The 14,907-nt window shown below is 59.8% G+C and overlaps 1 protein-coding gene across 2 annotated transcripts; it reads left to right on the forward strand.

Moving 5' to 3' along the window:
* Positions 1 to 934: 934 nt before the first annotated feature.
* On the forward strand, positions 935 to 12,444 carry Rab8a (RAB8A, member RAS oncogene family). Of its 2 annotated transcripts, none has more exons than XM_004647367.2 (8): positions 935 to 1,089; positions 4,856 to 4,916; positions 6,343 to 6,403; positions 8,335 to 8,412; positions 8,907 to 8,996; positions 9,227 to 9,292; positions 9,801 to 9,851; positions 11,370 to 12,444. In XM_004647367.2, exons 1-8 carry the CDS (start codon positions 966 to 968, stop codon positions 11,460 to 11,462), a joined length of 624 nt encoding a protein of 207 aa, XP_004647424.1. In that variant the 5' UTR covers positions 935 to 965; the 3' UTR covers positions 11,463 to 12,444. The 2 variants fall into 2 exon arrangements, with proteins under 2 accessions (XP_004647424.1, XP_023563404.1); XM_023707636.1 differs by lacking the exon at positions 11,370 to 12,444 and adding an exon at positions 10,548 to 10,840.
* The last annotated feature ends 2,463 nt before the right edge of the window (positions 12,445 to 14,907 follow it).

Here is a 14,907-nt window from a genome sequence, read left to right on the forward strand (position 1 = left end):
CTCTCCCTGCGTGCGCGCGTGTGTGCATGCGTGCGTGCGTGCGTGCGCGCGTGCGGTGCTGGCAACCGCAGCCAGGGCCTGCACGCTCAGCCGCACATCCTACCCGCTCGTTCCTTTCTGAGACAGGGTCTTGCTGAGTTGCCCGGGCTGGGCCTGAATCCTGCATTGTGTGGGGGGAACACCTAGCCTGAGCCCCAAAATACTGAAATATTACTCAGACAAGCTCTTGAGGCTCGGGAGGCCCCACAAAACCTCAACGCGGCTGAAGGGGGCGAAGACGCTCCGGTGAGGGGTCCGCGGTCCAGCACCAGGATCCTGGAGCGCGTCCCGGGGGCTGCTTTTTGACGCCGACGACCGCGCCCTGTCTGCGGGCCTCTGCGGAGGACGGCGCCGGGGTAGCCGCCCTTCGCGCGCTCGTCCTTCCCGCGCTCTCCGGGCGCCTTCTGCGACTGCGCGGGCTGCTGGGGCGTACCTAGAGCCCCGCCCTTTACACGTGAGCGCCCTCTGCTGAAACCAACGGTCGGCCCCATGCGCATGCGCAGCGCGCCTGCCAGCACCACCGGGCAGCCAGTGGGCGGAGCAATTGACAACCCCGCCCTCGCCCTCCCCTCCAGAGAGGCGAGGCGGACCACCCCAGAGGTAGGGGGGAAAGCAGGCCCGAACGCTAACGCCACGCCCCCTCCCCGCCCTATTTGAAGCCCCCAACTCCTCAACGCGGGCCAATAACAGCCCGCCCCATCCCGAGCGCGGGCCAATGGGCGGTGTGCTCAGGCTGCTTCCGGCTTCGCGCCCAGCTCGCCCTTCGCCCAAACCTCGGCGCGGTGGGCGGGGCCCAGGCGCGGGCGTCACCGCAGTGACGCGCCACGGGCCGTGAGCCAATCAGGGGCGGATTCGGGGCTGATGGACGAGGCGGGCAGCCAGTGGCGAAGCAGCGGCCGCACTTCCCGTCTAGGAGAGAGTGTAATATGGCGAAGACCTACGATTACCTGTTCAAGCTGCTACTCATCGGGGACTCGGGGGTGGGGAAGACCTGTGTCCTGTTCCGCTTCTCCGAGGACGCCTTCAACTCCACTTTCATCTCCACCATAGGTAGTGGGCCGGGGGCGGAGAGGGCCAAGGAGCTATGGGGAGCCGGGCGGCCTCGCTGTAGGGACACCGAGGTGCCGGGGGGCGCGTGGCCCAGCTGGGGTCCAGCCGCCCACGAAACGTTTCTTCCTGGGTCCCTGGCGTTCAGAAGGGTAAACTGAGGCAGGAGAGCGCGGGACCTCAGCGAGTGCCTACTGTGTGCTCTCCGGAGTTCCGTGCTGGCATGGGCTAGGAGCCCGGCTCCCAATGAGATCGGAAGCCCGGGGCTTGGGGAGCCTCCCCAGGGTGACAGCCTGCAGGTGGCCAGGATGAGCTGGAAACCCAAGTGTGTCTGACCCAAAAACTCGGCCCGGCCAGCCCAGAGAGCCCCTGCCTTGCACCCAGCCAGGCTCCCCGCCTCTGCTGCACGTAACTCTGGAGTGTAGCACTGAGCCCCTCTCCCTCCCTGGCCCTGTCGCCTCCCCCATGAATGACTTTTCCTCTAGAAGGATAATGACAGCAAGGATGAGTGACAGTTACCCGCCCCGGGGGGACCTGTCATGCCGAGCAGAAACAAGATAAAAGCCTCAGGGAGAAACAATCAGTCCCTGCCGCAGGCAGCCTCGACTTCCCTATCGCAGGGTCCAGCACATCCATTGTCACTTTGCAGACAGCCTTTCCCCTCAGGGCCAGCCCACAATGCGGTTTGACAGAAGGGGCTATTAGTCCACGGAAACAGAGCTGACTTCTCTTCTGGCTGCAGAAAGTCATTGCCCACAAGGAAGAGGTTGGCGCAGAATGGCCTTAGGAGGGAGGCAGGGGTCCTCAAGAAAACCCAAGAGCTTTGCACTGCCCCTTGTGTTGAGCAAACCGTGTCTTCGCCCTCAGCGCCGCCCCATGTGTGAATTCCTCTTTGCCCTGTTTTGAGACCTGTCCTTGGTGAGACAACCACACACACTGTGTAAAGTCGAGGGATGGAATTCATCAAGACTGGTTTTCTGGTTGCTGTTCGCCCTTGTGCCAGCACTACCCCTCTCTGAACCCTGTTTCTTCAGAGCAGGAGCAGCTCTGTATGCCTGTGCCAAACACAGCATCTCACTAGCAGGCACAGCATCCCAAAAGTCGGACTTCAGGAGGGCCTTGGAGTCCCCACTGGCCAGGAAGTGGGCTCAGCTCCTAGAGAGCTGTGGTTCACTGTCAGCGCAGACCTCACCCGCTGATGCTTCCCTGCAGTGGACACCAGTGAGATCAATTCAGGGACTGGCTTTGGTTTGCTTTGCATCTCTTGACCAGAAAGCCCACTGCCCCACTTCCAGGCTCCAGGCAGGCCAGGGCCCATCAGGTGACTTGGCAGAGGTCACGTGGGCAGGTGAGGCAGCACTTGAACCCAGGCCCCCTCTTTCCAGCCCAGCATTCTTCTCTTCCTCGTACAGCGTCCCTGCTGCCCTCCAGCTTCTAAGGAAGTTTAATTTGCCTTGTCCTTGAAGTTATAGCCTCATAATTCTTGGGCCTCATAAGGTGTGTTAAACCTGGTGTGTTCGGAAAACCCAGGAGGAGGTGAGAAGAGTGATGCTGGGGACGGCTGGTGGGCGGGCTTCAGAGTGTGGCACAGGGTGCTGGGGTTCAGGAGTCTGCTCTGGGCTTTCAGCCCTGAGATGCACACGGGGGCCTATGCGCTGTTTCCGTTATCGATCGATGACTGGCTGTTCACTTGCTGCCCTGGCTGTGTCTTGCCGGAGTGCATTCCCTTCACTCCTTGACGTTCAGGGTGTGAACTTGGTCCTGTGGCTCTTTGGAATCAGTTCCCCGGCCTGGCACGGTACCCCTGCCTCTTCAGGGGCCCTCTTCCTTGCTTGGGTAACACAGTCCTTCCTCATGCAAACAGCGCTGCAGAGATCAATTGCTGAATGTCCTTTCACGTAGGTGTCTCCCACCAACCTGGCTGTAAGCCCTCTGTCACTATGGGTGTGGTGGCCATAGGGATGACTAAATGACAGGAAAGCATGGAGTCTCAAGGGCTGAAGGAGGTTCATGCAGGGCGCAGGCTCAGCTCCTAGCAGATCCACCTCTGCCCTGTGGGCTTGGCCGCTAACAGTGTCACATGAAGGCCCTGCCTCCCCGCCTCCCATAGACTGTGTTGTGGGTGTGTCCCTGCTAGTCCCCAGGACAGCTCTGGAGGTTGCTGCAGACCAAATTATGCAGAAGGGCGGGGCCAGGGTCAGGGCAGGGGCCAGGCGTGGCCACCTCCCTTGAAGCACCTTTTACCCCCAGGTCCACGGGGTGTCAACTCCTCAGGTTTCTGTTGGCTGTGTTTGTGTCTGTGAGCCCTGCATCTGTGAGCTCAACCAACTGTAGGCCCACTTTGTGTGTGTGTGTGTGTGTGTGTGTGTGTATGCGCGCGCACGCATGTGTCTTTTTGAGACAGGGTCTCACTGTGAAGCTCAGGCTGGCCTTGAGCTCATTCCTTAGCCCAGGCTGATCTTGAACTCACAGCAATCCTCCTGCCTCAGCCTCCTGAGCTCACCCGCTTTACTGTCTTAAAGTTTCTTCTCTGCTGAGCGCAGACATTTTTTGTCATTCCCTTCTAAGTAGTGCCTTGTGACGATAATGGTGGAGCTCATTGGTTGCACTGAATGTTCAAAGCAACCCTGAGGGCAGAGCCTACCCTGCTTTGTGGAAGAAACTCCAGCGTGTGCACACTGGGGTGGCTTTGGGAGGTCCTAGAGCCATCCTGTGTCTACCAAGGAGTAGCTGTGTACAGCGTCAGGGTAAGGGCCGGAAAGCCCTGGGAAGGTGACCAGAGCAGGGCCAGGCGGGTGCAGGTGGCCATGGAAGGAAAGACTCCAGGGGCAGGAAGAGGAGGACGCAGCTGCCTGGGCAGCAGGGCCAGCATGCAGGGCACAGGGCAGCTCTCTCTGTTCAGAGAAAGCGGCTGCCAAGAAGGTGTTGGCCTTTTTTTTTTTTTTTTTTTTTTGGCGGAACGGGGGATTGAACTCAGAGCCTTGCACTTGCCAGGGAAGCACTTATTCCACTGAGCCATCTCCCCGGCCCCTTTATTTTTAAATAACTATAGACAGCATTCACATAACATATGATTCCCTGTTTAAAGTACACAGTCCGGAGGCTTTTAGCGTAGTCACAGAATTATGTGGCACTCACACAGTCCCTCCTGCCCCCACCCTGGGCATCAGCCCACCCCACTCTGCATCTCTTTGCATTCGCTCCTGTCTGGCCTCCTGCCCTGGGCATTTCCACTGGAGTCCTGGGTCTGGCTGCTTCTCAGAGTTCTGCTCCTTTTTAAAGGCTGCATGGTATTCCAGGGCATGCACTGGATTAACTAGTTATGTTTGTGGAGACTGGAGGGGCTGTGGGGGAGTCGTGGGATGGGGGAGAGCTTCAAGGTCACCTGGGCCAGGTAGGGTAAAGCCGCAGGGCAGGGCAGAAAGAGTGTGATGAGTCAGGGAGGCTCTGAGGAGCTGACCTTGGAGCCAGCTGCTCATGGGCAGGTAGAGCACAGAGCAGCTGTGGGGAGTATGGGTGTGCTGGAGCCCAGCTGGAGAAGGCGTGGCCTGTGTGCCCAGTGCATTGTGGGCACCAGTCCTGTGTGCAGGTTGTGGGAAGCGCAGACCAGCCTCTGCCTGGCTGTGAGAAGAGAGGCCAAGTGCTTCGACCTTGCCGGGCGTCTTCTGTGATGCAGGCCTGGGAACTCTGGGCACCAGGGTGGCTGGTGTCTGCTCAGTTGCGGCATGGGACATGCGGGGACAGTGACTTTTTTTTTTTTTCCTTTAAGGAATTGACTTCAAAATTAGGACCATAGAGCTCGATGGCAAGCGGATCAAGCTCCAGATTTGGTGAGTGGCTGCTGTCTGCTGCCCTCCCCTGGCCAGTGCGTCAGGCCCGGCCTGGCCCCTCCTGGGTGGTGGCTCCTCTGTCTGGTGTCCCAGCCCTGACCCGTCACAGTTGCCCAGGGACGCACCATGCCTGTTAGCTCCGCATGGTGCCGGTGTGGACCACACAGATCCCAGCACAGAGCAGCTGCAGGCGTGAGCGTGGCATGTGGAGCCGTGTGCATTGCGGGGACACCAGGATGCCCTGGGTGGACTTGCTTTCCCTGATGTCACTTCCTCTTTTCTCCCTGGGAAGCCACACTTCCTGCACTGTCAGACCTGTGCACCCTTCCTGGCTGCAGGGCTGAGCATCCGTCCCCAGCCTGGGCTTTGGCCAAGGGGTATGGGCTACAGGCCCCCGCCTATCCCTAAGTCTGACCTCAATCTGTCCTAAGTCCACCCGGTCAGTCCCACATAGCTATAGCTGGGTGTGGTCGCACACCCCTGTCATTCCAGCCACTTGGGAGGCAGAGGCAGGAAGATGACAGGTTTAAAGCCAGCCTGAACAGTATAGGGAGACCCTGCCTCAAAGCAGAAGATAGAACAGCAGAAGAGTCTGGGACTGTAGGTCAGTGGTGGAGTGCTTGCCTAGCACACGTGATTCCCTGGGTTCCATCCCAGCACTGTAAAAGAAATGGTTTTTACATCGTACTGAACGTGGCAGTGAACCAGGCTCTGCCACCTGGTGAGTCACGCTGCGGAAGTCACTCCTAGCAAGGTGGCCATCCCGTGAACCGTATGTCTTGTGCACGTGACTTGTCCTGGCCAGCAGAAGTGGCACTGTCCCTTCCCGCCTCTGTTCTTAGCAGTCCTGAGACCAGGACTGAGCTGAGAATACCATGCCATGTGCCCGGGTGTCGCCTGCTGTGGGTGTAGGCGGGGCAGTCAGCAGGGAGAGGAGGCAGGTACTGCAGGGGTGTGGCTCTGTGGTGAGCAGAAGGCACATCCAGCACATCCCAGCTGCCCCTTGATTTTCTTCTTGTCGCCCTTCCTTGACATCCCCAGAGTGGTGGCAGGGCACTGTGGGGCATGCCTGTCAGTCCAGCCACTTGGGAGGCTGAGGCAGGCGAATCTCAAGTCCTCCCTGCTAGGCCCTGGGCTGGGTGTGGTTTGTCTCCCCACATGTCCCCTCCTGGGACTATAGGTCCCCATCCCATCAGATAGGCAAGGAAGGTCCTTCTTGTCCCCAAGCCAGGACTGTGAGCTGGAAAGTGCCCCCAGCCCCCTCAGCACTCCCAGCATGCCCAGCTCATCCCAGAGAGAGCTAGGCCCTGCCGCACCCCCGCTGTGACCCCTCAAGCCCAGTTCCTTCTCCGGTTCATGGCGGGAAGGGGACTCACCATGGAACCTGGGGATGGCTAAGGTATTAACCCATCCTCCTCACATTCAGGGACACTGCTGGGCAAGAGCGGTTTCGGACGATCACGACGGCCTACTACAGGGGCGCCATGGTACGCATGCTTGTTCTCGTCCTTGAGGCTAGGGACACTGCCCATCCGCACATCTCCGGCTTTGGCGACGTGTCGAGTGAACACGAGGTGGGCCCAAAGCAGGCTGGAGCAGCCAGGCCTCACTGGCGCCTCAGGCCTGTGCAGTCACGCCCTGGAGCTCAGCCCATGGGAGGCATCCTTGCCCAGGTCTACAGCGGAACCATGAGGGAAGACCATGAGTCACCCAACGGTGATCTCCCCAGCACCTCTGGGCTGGGTGGAGCAAGGTACAGGTGGCCGCTAGGGAGGGGACAGCGCTGTCCCAGGTGTGTTTAGGGCCCTTGCACACAGGTGACCCTTCTGGCCCACCTCACTGGCTGGGGACTAGGTGGTCTCACAGCCCTGTCCTGGGACATACTGCAGGGTCTTATGCTGAGCCAGCTCCATCAGCAACCCTTTTTATTTTATTTTGAGATGGTGTCTCACCCACCTGTGCTCAAATGTGCATCGTCCTGCTTCAGCCTCCCAGAGTCTTTGCTGCACCACCCGCCTACCTGGGAGTGGTCACCGGCCCAATTCCCAGCACTGTGCAGCTCAGCGCGCCCCATGACCTAAGTGCAGAGCCCCCACCCCTCCACCATTTCCTCCAGCCCTACTCCTGCCTGGCATGGGAGGCGCTGAGTGGAGCCATTAAGTATTGTGGGGAGCACAACAGGACCCCAGCTGCGCAGATTGCAACCTAAGTGCCTGGTTACAATTAATCCACTGTTCTGCCCTTCCCCAGCCATGCCCCGTCAGTGGTCAGTGGAGAAGTCTGACGAAGGGTGGACTGCTGCCTCTGGTGGGCCCCGCCCTCCTGTCCTGCCCCGCAGCCTTCCTTAGATTGTTTCTGTGCCCCTGGCTGAGACCTCCTGTCACAGTGCCCCCCTTCCTGGCCAGAGCTAGGGCTCAGACTTGCTCCACCCAGTGGTACTGAGGCTCCAGCCCCCATGCCCATGTCCTCTGCCAGTGCCAAGGTGACCATGGCTGCCCCCTCCCGGGCCGATGCTGGCAGGGCAGTGGTCCCTGCCCCATGAGGCTTTTCCACTTTAAATCAATAGAAATTTTCACTGGGTTTGGTGGCACAGCCTGTCATCCTAGCAACTCAAGAGGCCGAGGCAGGAGGCTGGCATCTAAAGGCCAGCCAAGGCAATTTATTGAGATCTTGTTTCAGCACATAAAATGCAGGGGGTACAGCTTAGGGTTCCCCGAGTCCAGCCCTGCTATCTCAAAAGAAGTTGAGAATCCAGCCGGCCATCAGGCCAGGACGTTCAGGTGCCCCAGCCACAGCTGGTATGGCTGGTGACCCCCGGCTTTGGCACCATCACTGGGGCAGTGTCCCCGGCCGGGAACCAGAAGGCAGATTCTGTTCACCTGCTGCCCAAGGGTGTTCTGCTCCCCAGTTCCCAGGTAGTCCCTCATCCCTGGGAGGGGTCAGGAGCAGCCCCCCCAACCCTGCTCCTGGGGGAGCCACAGTTTGCCCCATGTCACCCTGGGTGGCTGCACGTGTCCTGTGGTACTGACGTGGGGCTCCTGATAGCCACAGCAGCTTTAGGGTCAGGGTACAACTAACTGTGCCTCAGTTCCCCTGTAGTATGTAGAGATCCATGCCCTTCTCGGTGGCTGTAGAGAGCCCGTGGCACAAACCAAGGCAGACCACAGTGTTCTGGGGACCCAGGGACTTGCCCCCCTGCTCTCCACGTGTGTCAGGGACTCCCAAGCACCCCTGCTCCAGGGGGCAGAGTGCATGTGGCTCTGGGAACAGGTCCCAGCATGGGCCCTATCAGCTCCTCACAGTCTTGCATAACTGCAGACCCAGCACTGCGTGGCAGGCAGGGGGCATGTAAGGGCTGTGGTCCTCCTGCATGCTCAGGAGCTGCGGCCCACCTCAAGCCTGTCCTTGCCCTGCACAGGGCATCATGCTGGTCTACGACATCACCAACGAGAAGTCCTTTGACAACATCCGAAACTGGATCCGGAACATCGAGGAGGTGAGGCTGCCCTGCACCTCGGCTTCCTGTCCTCAGGCACCAGCGCAGGGCACAGGGACACAGTAGGCACAGGGCCCAGAGCCCCAGGACAGAAGAGGCTCTGCTAAGAAAGTTCTGGAAGCAGCATGGCCCTTGGGAGTGGGGCACCTCCTGAACTTTGAGCTCAGCAGGCCAGGCAGGGCCAACAGGAGCTGCCATGGGGCAACAGCAGGGCAGCTGGTTCCACCTCTTGTACCCCAAAATGCTGGCATCACCCCAGCCTCCTAGACACAGCATCTATGCTCTGGTGAGCCCTCCCGAGTCACCTGTGAGTGGCAGCAGCGGTAGGGCGCTGCCCTAGCTGGGTGAGGGTTCTGGTAACAAGTGTGGGTGGGGAACGTGTTGTGGGATCTGAGAACTGGGCTGAGGCAGTGCAGGGCGCCTCGGGGACGCATCAGCCCACAGCTGGCACCCCGCGGAGCTCGGCCAATGGTGATCCGGTGCCTCCCTGGTAGCACGCCTCGGCTGACGTGGAGAAGATGATCCTGGGCAATAAGTGCGACGTGAACGACAAGAGACAAGTGTCCAGAGAGCGTGGCGAGAAGGTGGGCAGGGCGCGGGCTAGAGGCTGGGCTTCCGTGCTTTCCTGGTCGTGGGCAGATAGTGCCTGGATGTGTCCTCTCTGTCCTGCTTCCATCAAGAGACGAGGGAGCCGTGGGCCTCACTGTGGGCTTCTTGAGGCCCTGGCCCTGAGCTGGCCCTGCCTGCCACCCACTGCGCAGGGAGCACAGGTCCTAGCCCAGCAGCTCACCACACACCCTGTGTCCCCTCGCAGCTGGCTCTTGACTACGGGATCAAGTTCATGGAGACCAGCGCCAAGGCCAACATCAATGTGGAGAATGTGAGTCCAGCCAGCAGCTCCCGTGGGGTGGCTTGGCGGGTGGAGAAACTGAGGCTCAAACATCCAGGGTCACCCTGTCCCCTGTGACGCTGCAGCAGCCCTGGCCCCTCGGCCCCTGGTACTGCCTCTCCCAGCCAGCCCCGGCTCCCCTGTGGGTCCTGCAGTGCCGGGAGCTGACCTCGCATAGCACCAGATCCACGCAGCCCTGCCTGGGATGCAACCGCGGAACAGCAGCCCAGAGCGGCTGCGCTGGGGTCACTGCCCACCCCGCCCAGGGCAGGTGGGATGCGGTTGGCCAGGGACAGAGCTGGCAATACACCTGTTGGCTGCGGTGCCCTTACATGAGATCCCCAGGCTGCCCGTGCCTTCTGGGTCCCCTGCCAGGACTGCTGGCATGAGAGGCACACAGTGGGGGTCTGGGTGGGCCCACACACAGGACACTGCCTGACCCTGACCCCATTCCCGGCTGCTGCCAAGCGAGTGCCATGACACTGTGCTGTTCCCACAGGCATTTTTTACCCTTGCCAGAGACATCAAAGCAAAAATGGACAAAAAGTTGGTGAGTATGAGTCTGTCTGGTCTCTGCACAGCACGGCCAAGCTGGTGCCCTCAACATGGCAGAAGTGGCAGGACGCCCCATGAGGAGCAGATCTGTGGGTGCAGATGGGGCCCAGGATGACCCTTGCCTGTGGGAAGGCGTGCAGGCCGCACTGTGCTCTAACAGCACTGGGGCAGGGCTAGTGGTGTGGGACAGGCCAATTCAGCTCGCATCAGAGTGAGGGCAGCGTGGCATGCGGCAGCCCTGACTTTGTCTGTCCCATCACCTCTCAAAGCCCAGCTCCAGAGAACCACTGACAGCCTGGCATGGAGGCACAGCTGACATCCCAGCCCGCAGGAGGCCGAGGTAGACGATCTCTGAGACCTCCAGGGCACTCTGGGCTCCATAGCAAGACCCTGATTCTAAACACAAAACCTCCACAAGCATTAATACACAACCTTGGGGGCATTTCCATTGTGCGGGCTCTGTGACGCACAGACCAGAGTGTGCGGCAAGATAGCTTCATCTCCACCACGAAGCCTAGGAGATGGGTCCGGGCACCTCGTGGCCTCGGCCCGACGCGCAACCACCGATAACTTCTGTGTGTCATCCATTTTTGTCTTTCTCTAGTGTAGGGACTGAACCCAACACCATGGTACTGAGCTCCATCCCCAGCACTTTTTGTAAACGTTTTTTGTTTTGAAATGATCTCCCCAGGTTGCTAAGTGGCCTGGGGCAGGCTTGAACTTGGGATCCTCCTGCCTCAACCTCCCTGAGTGCAGGGATGACAGATGTGTGCTCCTGCACTGCCAGCCTCTTAAGCATAGCCATCAGTAATGTCCCACAGCTTGAGTCTGTGGTGTGATGGAGGGCTCCCCGGGTCTCTGGGAAGCCCTCTCCACTCGCTGTTACGCATGTTGCCCACATGCAGGCCCAAGGTGCCAGCACAGACAGCATTGAGTTAGGATCTCCAATCATGGGGGCCAAGGCAGAGCCAGGGTGGAATACAGATGCACGGGGGGAGAACTGGTGATGGGACATGGCCTCTGCCTGCCACTGGCCCCATGGGAGAGGCCACCTGGGCGGGTAGGTTGGGGGCAGGGCCCTGGGGGCTTGGGGTGGCACCGGGCTTGAACACATGACTGGAGGGAAAGCCTGTGGCAAGTGGGTGGAAAATGGGTCAGTGGATTTGTGGAGGATGAGTTGTGGGTTGGGGTGGTTGGTTGGCAGGGGAGGGTGCACAGATGGGCACAGAACGGGCAGGTGGGTGAGCGGGTACTGGGCGGGTGGGCGAGAAAGGGAGGGTCGCTGGTTGGAAGAGAATGAGGGGTGGAAGGAGTAGCTGGGAGACAGAAAGAGTGAAGGGATGAAGGGCTGAGCAGGCAGCTGGAGAGGTGGGGCTGAGCTACAGCCGACTGACCGACCAACCGGGAGAGGATGGATCGGTGGGTGGGCGGGGGAGCGGGCGGCTGGCTGGCCGGGTGGTCATGTGGTCTGTACTGCTCTGTGGTGACCCAAGAAAATCCCCTGTGACTACAGGAAGGCAGCAGCCTGCAGGGCAGCAGCCAGGGGGTGAAGATCACGCCAGACCAGCAGAAGCGGAGCAGCTTCTTCCGCTGTGTCCTCCTGTGAGTGCCGCGCCTGGCTCGCCCAGCTGACTGTGCCTGTCCCGGGCCTGTGCCCAGCGGGACCCTCGAGTGCCACGTGGCCACGGCACCCTGCCGCCAGACCTCCACTGAGAAATCATTTATTTTAGTAACTGTCTGATCTTTTTCAACTGGGAGATGGAGAGTTGAGAATCTGCTATTTTTCCTATAACATCGCCACGCCAGCCCCCAGAATGGCATCACGTGGGCAGAGCACGCCAAGGTCGAGGGCGACAGCGGCAGCAGCCCCTGGCAGCCTGTGTCTCCATCTCCCGCAGCACATGAGTGTCCACGGAAGCCTGTCCCTGGTGGCCACCAGCCTCTGGGCCCGGGAGGCATCGCCTGGCAAATCTGGCACCTGCCGTCGCCAACTCTCAGTTTTGGACAAATGACAGAAAACATTCCTCTCCCCTCTCCTTAACTGTTAAACCAAAGGGAAGCACAAATAAAAGACATCCGCGCACCGCGGTTCCAAGGACAGGACAGGGCCCTCGCTGGCCCCTCAGGGCCCCACGGGAATGCCAGCCCGCCACGCGCAGGCCGCCCTGGATCGGGCCCTGTCCCCCACGCCTCCAAATGGGACCTTCTTTCTAGCTGAGATTTTATTTTTCCAGAGTCCTAGTGCCAGCAAGCAACACCAACCCCACGTCAACCCAGTGGCAGAGCCAGGTGACTGGGCACACCCCCCTGCCTGACACAGGCACCAACAGTCCATTCCACTGTCCTGGTCTCCGAGGCTGGGGGCCGACAGCACACCTGCGATCCAGCCTGGGACCTGAGTGCCCGGTGTCCACTCTGTCACTTTTGCCCCACTCCAGCAACTGTCAGCCTGAGTCCTTGTGTCCCAGTGCCCCACACCCAATTGAAACTGACCCCAGCCATAGTCTGCCCTCTACCTAATCCATCCGTCTACGCCCAGACCTACATCTACAGAGAGCAAAGGATTAAAGCTCATTTCCAAGTTCACATATCTGATGTCCGTGTCCTGCCCCGAGGCAGGGGTCCCAGTGTGGGGCGGTGGCTGCACACCTGTCAGCCTAGCACTTGGGAGGCTGAACCGGGAGGATCCCCAAAGGCTCAAAGCCATCGTAGGCTACTGAGGGAGAGCCTGTCTCAAAAACATCGAGTACCTTTTCCTGCCCGACAGTGGCACCTGGCTGAATCCCAGCTGTGCTGAAGCTGGGTCAGGAGGGGCACGGGTGTGAACGCAGCCTGAACACTTAGCAGCATGCTGAGACCCTGTGAGGGTTGTAGAGAGGGCCTGGGGCTGCAAGTGGGGCTGACAGCCCTGGGTTCTGTCGTAAGTCTCCGCAGGGGGCAGTGAAAGCCAGGCATGCTGGTGTGCAGCTAAGGGGAGAGCCACAGGACTGTTCATGCTGGTAGTGCAGGGCCAGCCTGGCCAGCATAGTGAGACCCTGGGTCCAAAAAAACACGGGTATGGTGTGTGCCTGTAATCCCGGCACTTGGGAGGCTGAGGCAGGAAGGTCTCTAGCCCACCCTCAGCGATTAAGCCAAACCCTGCAGCTGTCCTTTGTGTGCCTGAGCATAATAAAAAAAAAAAAAAGGAGGGGAGGGGCTGGCCTAGATAGAGCACAGCATGTGGCCCTGTCCCACCCCAGCATGTCAAAGGAAAGAGTGGAGTGGTTGCTGTCATCTCAGCCCTGCCAGGGGCCCAGCTGCACCCCATGGGGAGCTGCCCCCACGTAGCTCAGCACCCAGGAGGCCAAGCCAAGCATCCTGGTCCCAGAACAACATGCAGCCATCCAGTGTATGCCTTGTTCTAACAAACAGAATGAAAACAGAATGAAACCCCCTCGAGCGGGACAGCTACAAAGAACGGGACGATCCTGACACTCAGGAGGACCACTGAGTTCAAGGCCAGCCTGGGCTGTGTCATGAGTCCCGAGAGAGAGAGAGAGAGAGAGAGAGAGAGAGAGAGAGAGAGAGAGAGAGAGAGAAAAGAAAAATGGGTTTCTCTGACTTGCAGCACGAGGCAAAAGATTGAGGGCCAGGCGGTCCCACAGTGCAGGTGGACGCCAAGGCCCCAGGCGCTGCACCAGCTCAGCATGCTGCGGTGGCGGTGCTGCCTGTACACTGCCCAGTGCCCGGGGTCCCCAGGCAAGAGCAAGGGACAGTCAGCTCCCAGGGGAAGGACAGCAAGCAACAGCCACACTGGACTGGTGTCAATGCCACCTCCCTTGTCACCTTGAGCAGCAGCACAACCTGCCCTCTCGGGTCTCATCGCCTGCAAGGAAGTGGTCCAGAGGGCTTCCAGCCCCACTACCATGACACCCGCTCTGGGCCTAGTGACCGCCCTAGATTGCCCCAAAGCATCGCAAATCAGAACTGCCCTGAAGCCTGTGGTTTCAGTACTCAGGCATCTGAGGCAGGAGGATTCCAGAAGTTTAAGGCCAGCCTAGACTACACAGCCAGACCCTGTCTTGTCTGAAAAATGCCACTGTGTGGTGCTGTGACCTGGGGACAGCCGTGTCTGGGAGTTGGTCCCTGCGTCGTGCTGCGAGGTAATAGCTGTGAAAGACAAGGGGCCTGCGGTGGTATATGGGTCAGGGCCACTGTCTTCAACTTGTCACAGATTGGAGACCCTCAAGGGCTGCACAGATTAGCAGTGGTGCCCCCAATGCCTCCCCTTACGTGGCAGCTCCGCCCACAGTGCCCAGAACTGTCCCTAAGGGCCCACGGGCGCCACAGTGCTCCTCCAGAGGAAGCCGGCCTGGCCCTATCAGTGCCCCCCCCACCCCACCCCATTGCCCGCCACTGCCACCACGCACATGCGCACATGCACACACTTGCTTCCTTCCTGTGACTGCGGTCTGTGTGGGTCAGTGAGTGTCATGCCCTTCTGAGAGGAAACCTGAGTGAGGGAGGACTCCACCTCCGAGTTCCCAGGACATGAAAGAGTCCTGCGGCAGCCACCTCAAGTGACAGGTCCTGGCCATTCCTGCCGTCAGGAGCACACAGCACTGTGACAAGAACGCCTGCACCCACGAGGTCTCACTGAAGCCAGAGCCCCATTTAGGCCGCATAAGAGCAGGCAGTGCTGCGCTGGGCACCTGCCCTGCTTGTCTCTTCCTCAATAGGTCAGGGGCCTTCACTTCGAACTGCATCTCAGCCTTTTTCATTTTTATTTAAGGCCATCTCGCTGAATTGCTGAAACTCAGCGACACTCCTGCCTCAGCCTCCCAGAGTGCTGGGGTCACAGGCCTGCCACCTGGTACATACTCCCTAACAGCTCAGGTGACAAAGGAGGGTGCTGTTGTGCCCAAGCTGTGAGTGGGGAAACTGATGCTGAGACACCAAGCCACTCCAGTGAGGCCCCGGCTGAATTCATGTGTCCCTTGCTAGGATCCCTGGGTGCTGGTCCCTCCCCCAGGGCAAGGAGCCCCTGTGCCTGTGCCCGGCGGGGCGGGGCC

The sequence above is a fragment of the Octodon degus genome, unplaced genomic scaffold (genome assembly GCF_000260255.1).
Source record: "Octodon degus isolate 3935 unplaced genomic scaffold, OctDeg1.0 scaffold00304, whole genome shotgun sequence".
NCBI classification, from domain to species: Eukaryota; Metazoa; Chordata; class Mammalia; order Rodentia; family Octodontidae; genus Octodon; species Octodon degus.

Excerpts from the sequence above, each read along its gene's own strand:
- Rab8a (XM_023707636.1), top strand. The coding sequence starts at position 966 with ATGGCGAAGACCTACGATTACCTGTTCAAGCTGCTACTCATCGGGGAC. Across the intron at positions 9,293-9,800 it reads CCAACATCAATGTGGAGAAT|GCATTTTTTACCCTTGCCAG; the intron begins GTGAGTCCAGCC and ends CTGTTCCCACAG. Across the intron at positions 9,852-10,547 it reads CAAAAATGGACAAAAAGTTG|GTTGCTAAGTGGCCTGGGGC; the intron begins GTGAGTATGAGT and ends TGATCTCCCCAG.